General features: G+C 38.8%; 2 protein-coding genes across 3 annotated transcripts in view; both read left to right on the top strand.

Annotated features, from left to right (window-relative positions):
- Positions 1-13,510, top strand: part of pcdh15b (protocadherin-related 15b) — a 225,185-nt gene extending 211,675 nt beyond the window's left edge. Inside the window, exons 33-37 of one of the 2 annotated variants that reach the window (XM_082151481.1) lie at positions 8,155-8,176; positions 9,008-9,046; positions 9,259-9,332; positions 10,140-10,269; positions 11,193-13,510. In XM_082151481.1, the coding sequence (XP_082007607.1) occupies positions 8,155-8,176; positions 9,008-9,046; positions 9,259-9,332; positions 10,140-10,269; positions 11,193-12,689 (1,762 nt within the window). In that variant the 3' untranslated portion in view covers positions 12,690-13,510. Of the gene's footprint in view, positions 1-8,154; positions 9,047-9,258; positions 9,333-10,139; positions 10,270-11,192 lie in introns of those variants that run through there. The other variant, XR_014201008.1, reaches the window with a different exon arrangement.
- On the top strand, positions 530-3,499 carry LOC309485629 (protocadherin-15-like; the record flags this gene model as incomplete). Its single annotated transcript, XM_082152561.1, has 2 exons — positions 530-556; positions 1,610-3,499. The coding sequence occupies 2 exons, from the start codon at positions 530-532 to the stop codon at positions 3,071-3,073; spliced, it is 1,491 nt and encodes a 496-aa protein (XP_082008687.1). The 3' UTR covers positions 3,074-3,499.
- Positions 13,511-17,033: the final 3,523 nt, after the last annotated feature.

Below are 17,033 nucleotides of genomic sequence, written 5' to 3'. Positions count from 1 at the left end.
AGATCCACTTTTATCATGGTGTGATTATCATCTGACTCAAATTTGTTGAAGACTGGACTTTTTAGGAGTTGCAGGAAGGCAGGAGATTTTCCCTCGCGGCAATTTAATTGGCAAAAAAAGTTTTGTTGCCAAGATACAATCAAAAGTCATATTCAGAAGTGTTTTGCATGCCAACAATTTAGTTTTTCCAAAAATTACTTTTTTTGTTGTTTATTTTAAATTGTTCCATAACTTTTGACCCCAAAACTGGCATAATAAAAGACAGTTTGTCTTCTATGAATATTTTTTCACGGGATTTCCGTGTGGAGGAAGAATAAGCAACCAACTGATTCCTTGCTGGTTTTCGTTTTCTAGACAGCTTTGGTGCATATTACCTAATTAAGCTTTACGTGAGCATTTTCTACCCTCTTTCTGAACTGGCTGTTTTTATACTGCTACCCGGATTGTGATTGTGATAGATTATTGTGATTATCTAACCATTAACACTGGAATAACTGTGTTATTGCACCCCTAAACTGATTTATCTGGAATGGCTGTGTCTGGTGAACAATGTCTGGTTCAGATTACACAATTTTTTTTGTCTGTTACGATAGTCACTGTCTCAGATTACACGATTTTGACTCCTAAAATCTTGTCGTGTCGTGAACAAGAAACATGTCAGACTACACCTTGCTTTCCGACACAAATTCACTCGCACACATACACACGCACTCACTCTCATACACGCGCTCACACACACTCACACACTCGCTCGCACGCACGCACTCACTCACTCACGCACACTCACTCACTCACACACACACACACGCACACTCACTCACGCTCACACACACACACACTCTCTCGGTCACTCACTCACTCGCGCACACACACACTCGCTCACTCACTCACTCCCGCACTCACTCACTCGCGCACACACACTCTCACTCACTCTCGCTCACTCGCGCGCGCGCACACACATTCACTCACTCACTCTTGACGGAACCTGTCGTGGAGGACCCGAAAAAAAAATTAAACATGCTAGTCTTTTTATCGTAATGTCGTGAAGCATCGCAGACGCGACGTAGGTTGTCGCCCACTATGGCACACTATACAAGATGAAACAATCGAATCTTGCGTCCCGACGCCCGTTGTCGTTTACGAATCCCCACGACACCCTATGTCAAACGGATCGTGCCAAAATCGTGCTAAAATCGTGTAATCTGAACCAGGCATTAGGTTGGTTTCCCCCTTAAAAAACCAACACTTACAGTATAAACTTTATTAAACTTTTTTTTAACATATTTCACTTATATATATATATATATCTTTTGTCTTTTCCTCATCTCTCATTCTCATTTCTTGGATATCAGACCTAAGTAAGTAGGCAGTCATCTGTTTCCAAATGTTTTAGACAATTTAATTAATAAGGTAGTGATGTATTTGTGATTGTTTCTCAGAAAGCTGTTGAACATTCTTGCCTTCCATTGCCTAGCATTGTGATCAGTTGCCTCGCTCCTTCTAATTAGTGATATTAGCTAAGAACTGTGTTAGTGCCCTTGTGTTGTAGATGTTTGCCTAGGATTTAATTAGCACTTTTTGTTATTTTTACTGAGTTCAATCCTGGCAGGTGCTTTTTGTAGCTGGCTTCCATCCTACTTCCCCGTCTACCTTGTTGTACACATCCTCTGTTAAGTCGTTCTTTGTCTCTTTTTGCGGTTATGCTGAAAGCAGGACTAAGAGGTGTGTTCTGAAAGATGGCGATCGGCAGCGTCTCATTAGCTCATTTGCCACCCGTGCCATCGCTGCTCACAAGCTGTCCACCGCTAATGGAATCCTACTGAACAACTTGCCCAAGTCGGAAAGCAACATTACCTTCCTTTCAGATGAGAACCCCCTTACTACAACCAACCCCCTGTACCATGATGACGGCACCCTCAGCAGCCCTGAGCACCAAAATCTGAGGTACCTCCTGGGCATGTATTCACCCAACATGAGAGGTCTGGGAAAGTCCATCCTGCGCTTCCCATCTGCAGGCTCAGGACACTCCTGGACTTTACCCTCTAGATTGCACAAATGTGAGACCAATGAAGCCATACGGAGTAGAAGGGTGGTAATGGACCCAGTTCAGTGGGAGCTGCAACTTCTGAAGTCTGGCCTTAAGGACAGTAAAGAAATGATTGATGAATTTGATGGGCTTGAGGACGAAGACACAGAGCCCAAATTGACAGTAAAAGAGCAGGCACGGCAGTTTGAGCAGCAGGCCATGCAGGACATGAGGCAAAGGCAAGGCCTGGACTCTCGTGGGTCACTCTCTTCTGATATCTTTCTCTCTGTTTTTGAGACCCCACAATCTTCAATCATGGGACATAACAACAGGCCCCCATCCATAATCATTACCCAGAGTGACGGAACACCTCCGCCCAGTCACAAGCCCACTCCGCCAGTTCTGCGGAAGTACAGCAGAATAACTTCCTTTCCTGATGCGGAGTCTTATGAGGTCAATGTGGAGATTATCCCCGACCCTCCAGATATACCTGCCCCACCACCACCACCTCCTCCACCTCCCTCCAGTCCTCCACCACCACCACCTCTTCCACCCCCCCTCAGTCCCCCACCCCAGTCTATTCCTATCCCTCCATCCTCACCTGTTCCTCCACATCCAGCCCCTCCACCTCCTCCTCCTCTCCCCCCTGACTTATCACCAGTCTTTTCCCGTCCCATGCCTCCTTCTCCATTTGTCCTTCCTCCTCTTCCCTCCATCACATCCCTCCGACCGGTGTCCTTACGCCCCGCAGCACCTCCACCGCCGTCTGAGCCGGAGCCTCCTAAGAGGGAACTCAAGGGGATCCTGAAGAACTTCCAGAACATAGCAGACTTAGAGAAATCCGTTGCCAACATGTACAGACAAATAGATAAAAAGCAGTGCCCGCCAAAGATTGTCCCCAAACCACAAGTGTCTGTCGAACCAGAGGCTGGCGTGTCAGATGCGGAGCCTGTACAAGAAGCACCACCACCAGAGCCCAATCCAAACATGAACTCACTAGTGGAGGAGCTGGAGAAACGCTTTCCATCTCAGTCCACTATCATGTGACACTCTATTTGTCCATGTTGCTATCACTCTTTTAGAGGCAGTTCACACAGGATGCATTCTAGCAAACATTTTAGTACAGCGGAACTGAAAATAAGTCATGTTCATATGTAAATAGTATGGACAAGGTGTTCCTAGAAATGCCATGCTTCCCAGGGAATGCATAGTTTGATTAAAGGTATACTTTCAACGCAAAGTAAAGCTGCATTTCCACCGCAGGAACTTTCCCCAGGAACTTGGAACTTTGTGGTGGTACTCGTTGTGTTTCGACCACAGGAACCAGGGTCTAAATGAAGTTCCGGGTAAATATTTCCCCCTCCGAAAGTCCCTGCTCGCAAGGTAGTACTTTCAGTGGTGGGACTTGGGAGCTGAACATGCTGATTGGTTGAGTTCATGCTGCATTTTGATTGGTTGACTCCATGCAGCATTTTATTTCAATCACCATCTGTTGTGTTGCGTGCAGTAACAGTTGTCTGCTATTCGAATCAACAATGGAGGTTAAAAAAAAATCAGGTTCAGGCTTTTTTAAGCTTAAATTCAGAGGATGAAATCCAGGAGGAACAGTAAAGTCGCGCGCAGTCTTACGTCACCGGACTATTTGCCTAATCTTCACGGTACTTTAGACCGCGGTGGAAACGCAGACAGCAACAGGTCTGGGGAAAAAAGTTCCTGGGTAAAAAAGTTCCTGGGACAAATTGTTCCGGGTAATTTCTGTGGAAACGCGGCTAATACACTTATACACTTATTTACATAAATGTAAATGTTTTTCAAACCCCCAGAAACGTGATGTTTTGTAACCTGACATTGATCCACCACACTGTAAATGAAATAATTAAAATGTGGCACTAGAGACACTGAAGAGTGAAAAAAAAAAAAAAAAAAAAGGTTAATCTAGCACATGTGTACGTAGACCAAAAATACCAATTTAATCATAAAAAATGGCGATGGAGCAAGAGAATGTGTCCTGTGTGAATGGCCCATTAGACTATCTCTACATTTTTGTCATCTTTACTTTTTGTCTTACCATTGTGTTTCATTTTACTATAACACAAAATCATGTTTTTGTGCTTCACAGTTTTTGTAAAATATTTTTAATCAGTTTTGCAAGAGTGTTTTGTTATTTAGTTGAGTTTAAACCATTCATACAGGCATTTTATTGTATCCCTTCAAACTGTTTTAGTACACAAAACATTATTACTTATTCAGAAATTCTCTTATTCATATGCCCTAATGTTGGGCTATAAGTTACTGTCACTGGATGGGATCAATGTCCTCTATAAAGCTTTTTCTCTGGGGTACACTGCATGCTCTCACCTCTCATTTTTTCTTTATTTTCTTCTTTTCTCCCTCTTTTGATAATTGTGTTAGCTTAGCCTCTGTGGCCACGTTTAAACTCTCTACCAGTTTTCACCAATATCTGTCACAGGATATTTATGTAAACTATGATCAATTTATTTATCAGACACAGCTGTTATGGGTCTCTGGTAGAAGGACTAGAAAGGTGCAGAAAAGAAACAAGTTTGTTTTAATGTTAAATGGCTTTATGTTACGTGACTGTGCACACATTAGGAGGTTTGAGAGGCAACCGAGTCGTCAAGTTGGTTGTAATTACCGGCTAAATCAATTTAGTGTGTGTGTGTATGCATTTGTGTGTGTGAGATAGAGAGCTTGTGTGATTGGCGACATGTCCTCCATTTACTCTTTGAGACGGAAACACGCTGCATTCAATTCAGCAAACGTCCTCCTAATCCCAGCTTTAATTGTTGTGATACTAATGGATGGATACTGCACCATTACATCCGATTATTGTCGACTCGCAGCAGTACACAACTATACCATATTGTTTTTGTCGTGCTGTAGCACATTCAGAAGTATCTCCATGACCTTATGAAAATTGATTATGTTCTGTTTCTGTAATGATTGCACCTTCTGTTTACAATGAGCAGCACTGTATTGATGTGACTCGGATATTCTGGTTAGGCTTTGTTTTAAACCTCTTTCCCTATTAAAGTTCTGCAATAAATTCAGCCCCTTAATACAGACATTTGTTTTGTAGGTCACCTCATTGTTCGTGTGCCATATATTTTTGGCTTTATTCAGTTTTGTTAAACTAAAGACATTTAAGAGCAAAGTCAGAAAATCTCATAATGAATGTTCAGCGTTATTGCAATATTTGTTATTTGAATTGTGATTTGGTCTTATTTCTTCCATTTATTTGTACACTGAATTGTGATTATCCTTTTCTTTCTTATGCAACCATTTAAAGTTCTTTTACAGAGCAAAGATGAGTTGTGTTTAATACTCATGTGTCACTTCCTTGGCAAAGAAAAGCTTAAAACCTGGAAATACCTAAAACTTAACATAAATAACTATTACCAGATAACCCTGGCATGCCACACTTTCCCATCTCATATCTTGATTTGTTTATCTACTCTGTAGCGCCATGTTCCATTAAGACTAGCAGTTGCCATCATGACATATTAACAGTGTTCGAGAACAGACAAACAAGCAAACATCCTTATGGTAATCAGAGGGAGGAGGGAAAGCTCTGTTAAATTTAGCACGATCAAATAAGATTCATCTGTCACCACTATTGTCTGTTTAGTCAACGTTTCAAAGCGGATGGCAACATACAAACTGCAGTTGACTGCATATATTAAGCATATATGTTTAAAACTAGTACTGTCGTCAACACATTAATTCAGTGTTTTTGATTATAAAAAGAACAATGTGCTAACACATACATTGATATATGCAATTTGTAACGATCTGGTTGAATGATAGGAGGAAGCAGGATCCACGTGCAGCAAACTTTATTAAATAAACCCAAAACTAGACCAACTCAGACCAGGGAAACAGGACACAGGAACCAAACAGCCAACATACAATAACATTAAGAACTCACCAAGACTGAACTAGACACAGGGCTTAAATACAAAGGCAAACAAGATAACAAGGGGGCGTGGCTAATCAGAAACACCTGGGGAGACTAATAAACAAGAAAAACTACAAAGGACTACAAAACATGGCACAGAACAGGAAATAACAAAAGTGCACACAAGACAAGGGGAACACAAGACAGGAATCATGACATACTTACACATCATTAATTTAATTAATATGCATATCATAAGTGTGGTCATTTTTTGGTGAGTGACCCTATTTAACCTATTTATACTGTGGTAACTATTTATATTATTGATAATAGTAATAAATAACTTTTATGTTTGTATTTATCACACAAATCTTAATCAAATTCTACATTTTTGGTCAAAATCCATAAAAAAAAATGCAAGGGGCTTTTGACATATCAGTGGTGTTTGTCCTGTTATCATTAATATCATTTATATAATTTATGATTATTAATTAATAAAAAATGAATTATATATACACTTTATGTATATATACCACTGAAAGCACATATAATAAGGTAATTAAAAATACAAAAAGGCTACCATATAGATCTCACATCATGTTATATATATGATGTTGAGATCTATATGGTAGCCTTTTTGTATTTAAAATATCTTCTTCTTCTTCTTCTTCCCATTATTTAAATTAACATTAACTCCACCAACAAAAAGCATGCCAGCCAATGGTAAAAAAAAAAATGGAAATCAATAATTATTTTGTGTGACCTTGAAGGAAATGAGAAAGAAGATAATTAATATAGAACAGTAGGTTTAATTTAGTTTCATTTTTTTCATTCAAGAAAAATAAGAGATGGAAATGCCACTGCAATCGTACCATGACCCAGTTAAAACTATATAACATAATTAGTATTTAATCATAGTGTATAATTATATACTTTAATTATAATTGCATATCATGTAATACATCATGTTTAATTCATGGACTGCCACATTACTGCACCTGCAAACACGCTCGCATAGAGAGAGAAAAGTCAACAAAACAGAAGTCCCTTGAAAGTCGCATTATCGTTAAGAGATAAATCTTCATTTGAATCCCTCGTTATGCCCACATCAGGGAAGAATTGCTGTAATTTGCTCTCGCTGATCTGCTGCCTGGAGAGAATTTTAATTTGCTACGCTTTCAGTGAAATGGCCCTACCACTTAGGAAAGGCTGGCCCGTCTCCATGTACACTCTGTGTACCCCTAACACACCTGATAAACTGTTATCAAATATTTTTTAGGCTGTCTTTGCGTGCCAAGCATTGTCAAAGATGATATTGTCTAATATCATTAAAGGCTTGAGGGTGTTAACATCTGACTGATAAACAAACAGTGTGCCATGTGTCCTTGCAGCTAAACAGTCTAAAGCTTTTCTCCTCTAAAGGCATGTCATTCTCGTACTGTCTACTTTGAATTAGTTGTGTTAACACTGATTCATTATTCGATGTGGTAATGAACACTCATTGACCCCTAAACTAATGTTCCCAAGACTAAAATCTCATAATTAATAGCACAGCCGATAAAAAAATTTTAGTAGCTAAAAAAATTAATTGACATATTAGTAGGTTACGCTTAATTTTTTTATAGTCCCCTTTAGATATTCTACTAACTGTAAGTACCTTTTCAACTACATGTCAAATAACTCTCATTATATCATTAGTAGACTGTTGGGTTAGTGAAATAAGTTGACTTGGAAAGTTACTTTTAGTCAGAAGAATGTCTGTTGGCGGACCATCAGCAGATATGAAGCAGACAGTCTACTAATGCTCTAATGACCAGTAGACTTAGTAGAAGTGGACTATCGAAATAAAGTGTTGCCTATTAAAATCCTAATGCATCATCATGGGAAATTGTGCTGAAGACAACCATTAGTTTTCCCCCCATATCTACTGCATTTCTGCATATTAATCCACACACATATGCTCAGTTCTAACATTTATACATTATTTATCAGAGTTTGAGACAGCCATGCAAAAGCTTTATTGACATTGTCTTTGAAACCTCTAGGACTCAAGGACTTCAATCTCATGCATATGCTAAACATTTAAAAGCTTGTGATCTGACCATCCAGTTTGAGAAAAAAGAATTAAAACTTTTTCTAGATATTAAATATCAAGGTTTTATTTTGATAACCTTACTGACTTTATTTCCATACTGTTATCTCCTCACAGGAGAGGCTACGGGCATCACGAGGTATGTGTTTATATTCTTTGGAATTGCATTATGTTTAAATAATGTCCCATCTTGAGACAGTTTTATTGGCCATCATTTTTATCAGTTGATGCTTTTTGATAGGGACAGTGATGAGAGAGGAAATAACTATTTGTCAAGATCTCATCTTTAAAATTGCTGAAGGCTAGATCTGTCAGTCTGGAGTTTGACTTGCTGATAACATTTCTCAAATGTTTTTGTTCTTAGGAGGTTAGATTTTATGAATGCTAAAGTGTCTTTTATAAAACTATAGCAACAGCAATATGATAGATAAATAAATAGTTATATTTATATTGACCAGTTTATTGACACTAAACTGTATAATTACTAATTGTCCCAGTCAACATTTCAAGACTTCATATGTAAACAGATGTATTCTCTTCTCCCTATATTTTACAATGGGATCCTAAAGTCTGGCAACACTAGTGAAAATGCTTCTATTTTCAGGTTTTCTTATTGGATAGCTTTTGTTTAATACAATTTATTTCATAAGCATAATATGAGTGAACATTTTAACAAAAATAAACAAAAATTTAAGAATGTCAGTGTCTGAAAGCAAGTAAATCTTTGTACAAATCCGTTCTCAGATGTCACAAATTTGCTGATTTGATGCTTTGTCACATTTTTTCAGGCTTACAACTCTCAGGTGTAAATTTAGATTTTGTTTTGAATTGCAGATTTTCAGTGTAATCTCAGACTTGTGGATCCAACTGTATTCATCTTCTATTATTCACCACCTCATAAATTCATAAATGTAATATTCCTACGTTTCTCTCTTGTTTCTGCACTGTTTCTCTTCTAAATGCTGTGCAGCAACAGCAGTTGCTTCGGCCCTCACTGTTGAGACCAGAGGTAGAGTAGAGAATCTCAACTTTTCTCCTTGCAGAAAACTTTTTCTGTTGAGCTGAACATGCTGTAGTAGAATATAAAAATACTGTATACTGAATTCAGATTTTTTTTTTTTTTTTTTTTTTTGTAATGGACAGCACTTTCATCTGACTTCCCCAAGGATTTCGCCTAAAGCGATGCACACTTTGAATTATAACTCTTTATTCCGCTTACAGGAGCTCTCTATGGAATCTGGCATTGACCCAGGACAGGACTATTATACACAGGATTACTATAACTATGACCATGGGTGAGTGTGCATTCATTGGTTAAAATGTGCTGCTGGCCCAAATCACACCTTTCAGATATATTCCTGGCCTGCTGCTTTTAATAAATCAGTTTGTATGATTTTCGCACCGTTTTATGTCTTCCAGATGATGAGCTTTGTCATTTTCCCTTAACATTGTGGGCATCCATTTGTGTTTTTGACTGTAATAGCAAATACGATTATTTACTGATGCTTGTGCAAGGTGAACTGGAATCATAATGAGCTGGAGAAAATAGAAATAATAAATGCTATAAATGAATGCCCTCCTGAGGGAAGTGATGGTAATTGCAGACTATCAAATGTATTTGAGCAGAATTAAATGCTATCCAAGTTTTCTTACTATGTTTTAAAGTAGGTCATACAAATTTCATCGGAAGCAGTCCCCATCCATATCTCACATTGGTCTTATATATCCTTCTATTCTCAATAAATCCAATTGAAAGGCCTCCATGACTACAGGCGGATGAGGGTCAATATAATCCTGAATTTCAGCCCGTTTCTTGTTAAATGGGCTGTCTGAGCCGTATTTGGGTTCAGACAGCCTGCTGCTCCCCAGGAATACTCAAAGCCCTTTAATGAAGGTCTGTTTTGACCTTTTCCATTCAGTGTTATGTGGAGGTTCTGCTACTAAATCTTACTTATTGGATTTGCCTTTTCATTTCTCTGTTCCAAATGTTATAGTTTTGATTTAGTGGACAGGGACAAAGTTGTTGCTCATTTATTCAGGAATGTTTGCATTGGTGTGTGTGTTTGAGGAATATGCATTAATCATGTAAACCTGTTGTTTAGATATGACTTGCCTCAGTATGGGAGTCGACGGAAGCTGATCTCTCCAGCAGGAATGTATGATGAATATGGAGAGGTGATTATGGAAGATGACGGTAGCTACTACTACAGTCCACACGAATCTGAGGGAGAGGTATCACATATTTCTTTGTTCTGTTTGGTTGGCTTAAACCAATACAATGTGCAGTATTTTTTTAATAAAGTTCGTTTCATCCTGCCTCTGGCTTAAGGCCCTTACACATGACTCATGTCAGGGCTCCAATGCCTTCAGCACTTTGACATTCACCTGAAAAGCAGATAGCAAGATGGCAAGGAAGCCGGAGGTTTACACAATGAACAGTATAAATAGTGCAACCAAATGAAACATATCTGAGCCTACAAAAAATAGGTCCTTGCGATTACTTAGAATCATTGCAAAAAAATTAAAAATACTGGTCAATTTTTTTTACTCTAAATGTAATGAAATGTTTTTGATGATATTTTGCTTTAAACAGATATGTTCATTATCACTCAGGAGTATCTAGAAGGTGACCCTCATACAAGAGCACATCTACTCCAAGGTGTATGGTTAGGGTGATTCTCACAAGAGTTTTGCAAAACAAAGGCATTGATACCATTTGGGGCAGGGATGGGCCAGTCCGGTCCAGGAGGGTTCAGGATTCACTGGTCTGCAGATTTTAGCTCCATCCCTAATTGGAAATTACAGGCAGGTGTGTTTGATTAGGGATGAAGCTAAACTCTGCAGAATAGGAACTGGCCATCCCTGATCATTATGTTTTGATTTTTGCTGGCATCACCCAATGTAATGATATATCATGCTGATTTTCCAGTAATCAATGGAAATTGGGTTCAAGTTCAAATTTAACCATAGTGTTACAGCATTTTCATGCAATGTTGTACTGGGGGTAATGCTCTCCCTTGACACTCCCCAAAGTGCATTAGGGAATGCTGACGTGAGTCATGTGAAATGGCCAAAGTCACAAATATGATGGGTGATTTGAATTGTTGACTAAATATTCTGAATGATAAAAATCCTGGCTAATATCAATGTAATAGGTTGTGAGGCAAGGCAGAAGGCTGGGTCCACCACCAGGCAAGTCTCCACCATGGAGGCCTAGACTAAGTTTTGGAGACCAACATCCAGGGCTTGAGAAACACCTGCCTGGACCATCTGAGGGCATAACACACCCTTACAGCTCAAAGGCTGAAACTACACTCAAAGCACCCATACAACTCAGCCAAATGTTTGACAGAAGGCCCGGTCCAGCTCCATTCCACCTTCCATGGAAGAACAACAAAATTTTTCCGATTGCAGTTCCTGAGGAGAAAGGAGGAAGTACTGATGACCCCAAACGAACCAGGATGCAGCATTCAAACTGTGTGGACAATGGCATGGTCATTGATGGAAGCTATTTCCAGACTAAAGAAGCCATGCCTTCAGCAAAGACAAGACTTGGCAAAGTTTTGAGTCAGATGAACATCTTTAAAACATTGCAGACTCAAACGAACACTCTAAATAGCATTAGTGGGACTGTGGATCATGAGAGTAATGGGAACGCCTCAAACTCTTGGGTACTCAAAGAGCCAGAGAGAGAATCACAGAGAATCCCAGGTGAAATTGTGGAAAGTGAGCAAGAAAGAGGTAGAAACTGGGAAGACATAATTCATCAGTCGTACACTGGAAGTGCCATGTCGTTCACACCTAACCATCCATACAGACTCCAAGAAGGAGCACATATGAGTAGTTTAGACTCGGATGATGATCAAGACCAGAGTCCTGTTGATTCAGACAGGGAGAGCCAAATAAAAACTCCACTAGATGACACTGAAATAGAGTCAAGGACTGAATCAGACTCAGACCAAGACACAGAGATTGAGACAGAACAAGAGTCAGACACAGAGAGAACATACGAGACGGAGAATGAATCTGATTCTGGACAAGAGGCTGCAAAGGAGTCAAGCTCGGAGGAAGATAGCAGCGGAATAGAGAGTGTCAAATCAGAGGAAAGAGGAACAGTGTCACCTGTCAGGTCTTCCCAGTCCAGACACAGCAGCACAACCTCTGAAAGCATCAAGTTCAAAGCTAGTTTTGCGGGCAGTGGTACCCAGAGATCAGCAACCTGCAGGCAAAAGAGCAGCAGATCATCTCCAGAACCTGCAACTACTTTCACCCACACCAAAGCATTAGAAGAGACCATCATGAATGAGGATGATAGGGAAGGCAAAGGGCAGTTGAAAGAAGGTCACTCTGAGGGCCAAAATAAGGATCCAAAGTCCTCTAGGTCTAAAAGCAGCCATTCTCCAGAGAGAAGACCAGATTCAAGCTTCCACAGCATGAGCAGCTTCTCAGTGGCCAGCAGTAGTGTAGCTAGAGCTTTAGAGATCGACAAACTTTCTCCAATAGATGAGAACGAAGAAGGAGAAATTACTCCAGAGAAATGTGGCAGCCCTGGTGTTAGTGCAAGCTCTTCGGATGGACCAAGAATCCTTAAAGTAGATGGGGAGGATGAGGACTCTAATTCAGATGCAGTTGATATTGTCGGTGCCTCCTGAAGTATATTCTGATATGTTCAGTAAGACTATCCATTGCCTTCATTTCTTGTGTTGAACTTTTTATTGGCCTTTTGAATGCCCTCATCTGATTCGAGTTGTTCTTCTTGTCTTCCTCTCGCTGAGCACAACTTGGCATTTCTCCTTAACCTTTGCTGAATGACATGCATGCTCTTTCCTATGTAGTCTTACCTGTACAGGTCACCCTTCAAAAGTTTAAGTCAGCAATTAATGTTCAGATCAAAATTAGGTTGGTTTTTGTTGCATAAGAAACCTGTAATCCAATGACATTTGGTCAATGAGCACATTGCTTTTAATGAGCTCATGAAAGGACATTAAGTGTGTGTGTTGTTTTGTTTTTTAATGCAGTGGTGGTCCAGGAGGGAATTTTCTGGGGAAGCTGATGTGCACATTTAATATTCATCAGACCTGCTTTCGTAGTGATATTTTGTTTAATTTGTCTTGATAATTAACAGCACGTTATAACTGTTTTCCAGATCACCAGCCCAACGTTTGTCATATTAAACAAATGGATATATCTAAAAACATGTTTGAATGAATGGAGAACCCTATTCATCATACATATGGCAGTACATAACTGCAGGAAATGTATTTTCCTTTTTTTTTTTTTTGCATCTTTATATGCACATTGGTTGAACATCAATTAAAACAACAGTTAATAATATTGCTTTAGTTGTGCCTTTTTGAAAGGCTCTGCCTTCCTTTCCTCCTTGGACAGAACACCACTGTTGTGTGCTGTGTAAAAAACACACACAAAAAAACACTTCTGTTATTCTGTAGTCATCTTACACTCCTGTTTTCTTTTTTTCAGTACGGTAGAAAAAAGAGGATCAAGCTAATTGTAGATCGTGAATACGAGACCAGTTCAACTGGAGAAGAAAGTGCACCTGAATCGCACAGGAACCGCCTATCTAATGTGAACAGCCACAGCAACATTAATGGGAGCATATACTTGGCCCAGAATGGCTCAATAATCCGGACACGACGGGTCGCACACACCAACAACATCAAGCTCAACTCTCCAATACGACTGGGAAAGCACTTTAAGAAAATGGACAAACTTGCTGTTACGCACGAAGAGCGAATTCCTTTAAACAGCCCCATAATCACAGGCGCCTCAGCAGGTGAACAGAACCTCACGACCAGGCCCTCCAGTGGGTCCCTGGCCTCCAGCACCACAGGCCCAGAGAGTATAGCTTCAAAATCAAACGTGGAAAATGGTGGGGGTGAAAGAACACAAAATGTGGATGAACAAGAGTCCACAGTGGGCAATCCGGAGGTGAGGGACTCTTTAGGATCACACAGTGACCGTACTCAGTCAGATGAGGAGGAGCTCTGGATGGGGCCTTGGAATAACCTGCACATACCAATGACAAAACTGTGACTTGTGACTTACAAACAGATGCTCTATTGTCTTAAAGAACTTAAGAGGAAAAAAACTGAATTTGCAGCATAAAATGATGAAATTGCACTTTCATTCAGAATTATATTTGCTTTTCCATGGCCCTGAACAATGAGCTTCTCAATGATTGTTGCATTCATAAGTACCTTAAAAATCAAACACTTGTTTTTAGCCCATTGATATTTGCTTATCAGTACTTTATTCTTTTTTTATTTGGAATTTGTTATCAATGTATTGTATGCTTTCACAAATACATTTCTGTGCTTTTTACCGTTTAAAAGGCAAAAACTATTGTCCGCTGAAGTGTATTTTTGGTAAATAGTCATCAATGAAAAATAATTGTGATGAATCTATGGTGCACTTATGCGCCGTACGTTTGCTTAATGCCACAGTCATTTGAATGGACTTGCACCAGAGTTCAAAGTGCTTTATTTTTGTGCTTTTTATACCGAGTTATATCAAAACAGAATTATTCAGTATATGGTCACATTATGTTACAAAAACTTGCCAAACTGAAGAAAACAACTTTTGTTGTTGTTGTTTGATTTTTATTTTGTTTCATTTTATTTGTATTATTGGCAGGCTGGTTTATATATATATATATATAAACTGCTCTCATTGTGCAGCCTTTCATGATACCTGGCTGTTTCTACAAAGCAGAGAAACGGGCACATCAAATAAAACATTCCTGATAAAACTACAGCTTTCCATTTATCCATATTTTCATCAATATAGTGAAACAAACAAGAAGGCGGCACATGATTTTTTTACCGCTTTAAGATACATTCTGGAATTATCTTTATTGACATCTGTGGTTGACACAACATTGTAAGTACTAGGAACAATTTTGACATCAGGTGTGCTTCGACACTGCTGTTCTACGTGGATGAACCTAATGATGTTTTGAGCAGGGCTCCAGACTGCAACTAAATGGTCGCATTTTGGGCTTTCCTGACAGTGTTAATGATTTTACTAATGAAAATAAATTTCCATCTGCAGGGAATAACTCAAGCTCAGGCTACTGCTGTCAACTCAAGCTGCTGTCAAATGCGCAGTTCTAATTGACAAAACATGTAATATTATGTTTTATATTACATTTAAATGTGCATCTGTAGAACTTGGTGGCACTGCTCTCAAATGTTAGTCTGGAGTTATTAATCAGAATGGTATTTTTTATTACTTGGTCTGCCAGACCCATGGATTATCCGCAGTGTCCGCAGATATAACTGTGATCCGTGGATCAATAATCTCAAGCCATAGGATTCATCCACTCAGAATAGTGCAGCCTAAGCACAGCCCAGAAAACAAGCAACCACTGAAACAATGTTAAGTCAATGTTGGTGGCTCAACATTCATTGCATTGAATTAACATTACAAAGTGAAGTTTCTTCAGTATCACTTTTGCACCCTCAGTTTCTGTTGAAGCAATGCTGAGATTTAAACCACAAATCAATGGTAATATTATTTATTCAAGATTACAAAGTGTTGATTCTTCAGTATCACTTTTGCACCATCAGTTCCTGTTGAAACAATGGTGAGTTTTCAACAAAAAAATCTATGATAATGTCATTGAATCAATGTAGTGATGTTAGTTCAATATCATGTTTGCGCCTGCAATTACTGCTGAAACAATGGTGACATTAAAAAAAAATAAAAAAAAATCAATGGTAATTCTATTAAATCAACATTATAAATTAACAAAAATAATCAATGGTACAGTAGTATGTTGAATCAACATTACACTAACAAAAAACAATTGTAATGTCAGTGAATCAACGTTACACTATGATGTTGAATCGTCATCACTGCTGTTGAATCAACACTGAAATTAACAAATATAATCTTTGGTAATATTGTTCGATCAATGTTACAATGTGATATTTTTTCTAAATCACATTTGTTGAAACACTGAAAATACAACTGAAATGGATAGTTAATGTTGAAACAACATTAATATTTTAACTACACTTCACTGGTATGCCAACAAATTCCTGACCATTTCATAGTTTGAATTTCAAATGACACCTTTCCAGCAGTTGAGTCAATTTATTTTATTTAACAGTTTAACACAATCAATTGCAAAAATATATAAAAGGTTTCCATAGCCATTGATTTCCATAGCAGGAAACAAATAATATGGATGTCAATGGCTACCGTCAACTATCTGGTTACAACCTTAATTCTGGATCTCAAAAAAAATTATGGTTTGGATCAAAACTCAACATTGTATCAATGTCACCATGCTATCTGGGAGCTCACGTTAACAACAAAATGTTCGTCAGCCAGTTTTATGCTTCAATTGCTATAGAGGGTCAAAGGTTACTAGGCCTGTTCCAATACCCACAGTTGCGGTCTTTGTACTTGACCACTTGTCTACTTACATGACGTATTTCCTGAATTCAGCCAAAGGGACTTGAACTGAGTGTAGAACTTATTAATATCCAGAACGTAAGTATCGCACTTCATATTGTGTGAATGCTTGCAAATCGCCTTTCTAAATGTGCTTGTTAGCACGCTGTATAGCTAATGTGGCTAAAGTTACCATTGTCTCTTACTGTATTCACAGAGACCAGAGCTATGTCGTTATTTTTTTATTTTGAAGAAGTAATAAAGGTGTGTTTATGAATTATACATACGGTGAGCGTTTCCGGGTTTAAAAATAAAAACAATTACATAGCTATGCTTTCTGTAAAACACAGTAAGAGACAACATGCTAACATGCACATTTGCAAACATTTCATGAAGTGAGGGAGTGAGTAGTCAGAGTAGGGAAAAAAACTGGAACAGCATTTATGCTGCATTTGATATCCAACTGGATTAAATTATTTTAGTCAAGAGATACACAATCACTGTATGTGCACGTCTCCCAAACTATAGCCAATGTAGTCATGACCAACCTGGTCAGATCACTAAAACAAACACTG

The sequence above is a fragment of the Leuciscus leuciscus genome (assembly GCF_965113295.1).
Source record: "Leuciscus leuciscus genome assembly, chromosome: 21".
NCBI lineage: Eukaryota > Metazoa > Chordata > Actinopteri > Cypriniformes > Leuciscidae > Leuciscus > Leuciscus leuciscus.
The sequence above is the reverse complement of the archived record's forward strand: the minus strand, read 5'-3'. Positions and strand labels throughout refer to the sequence as shown.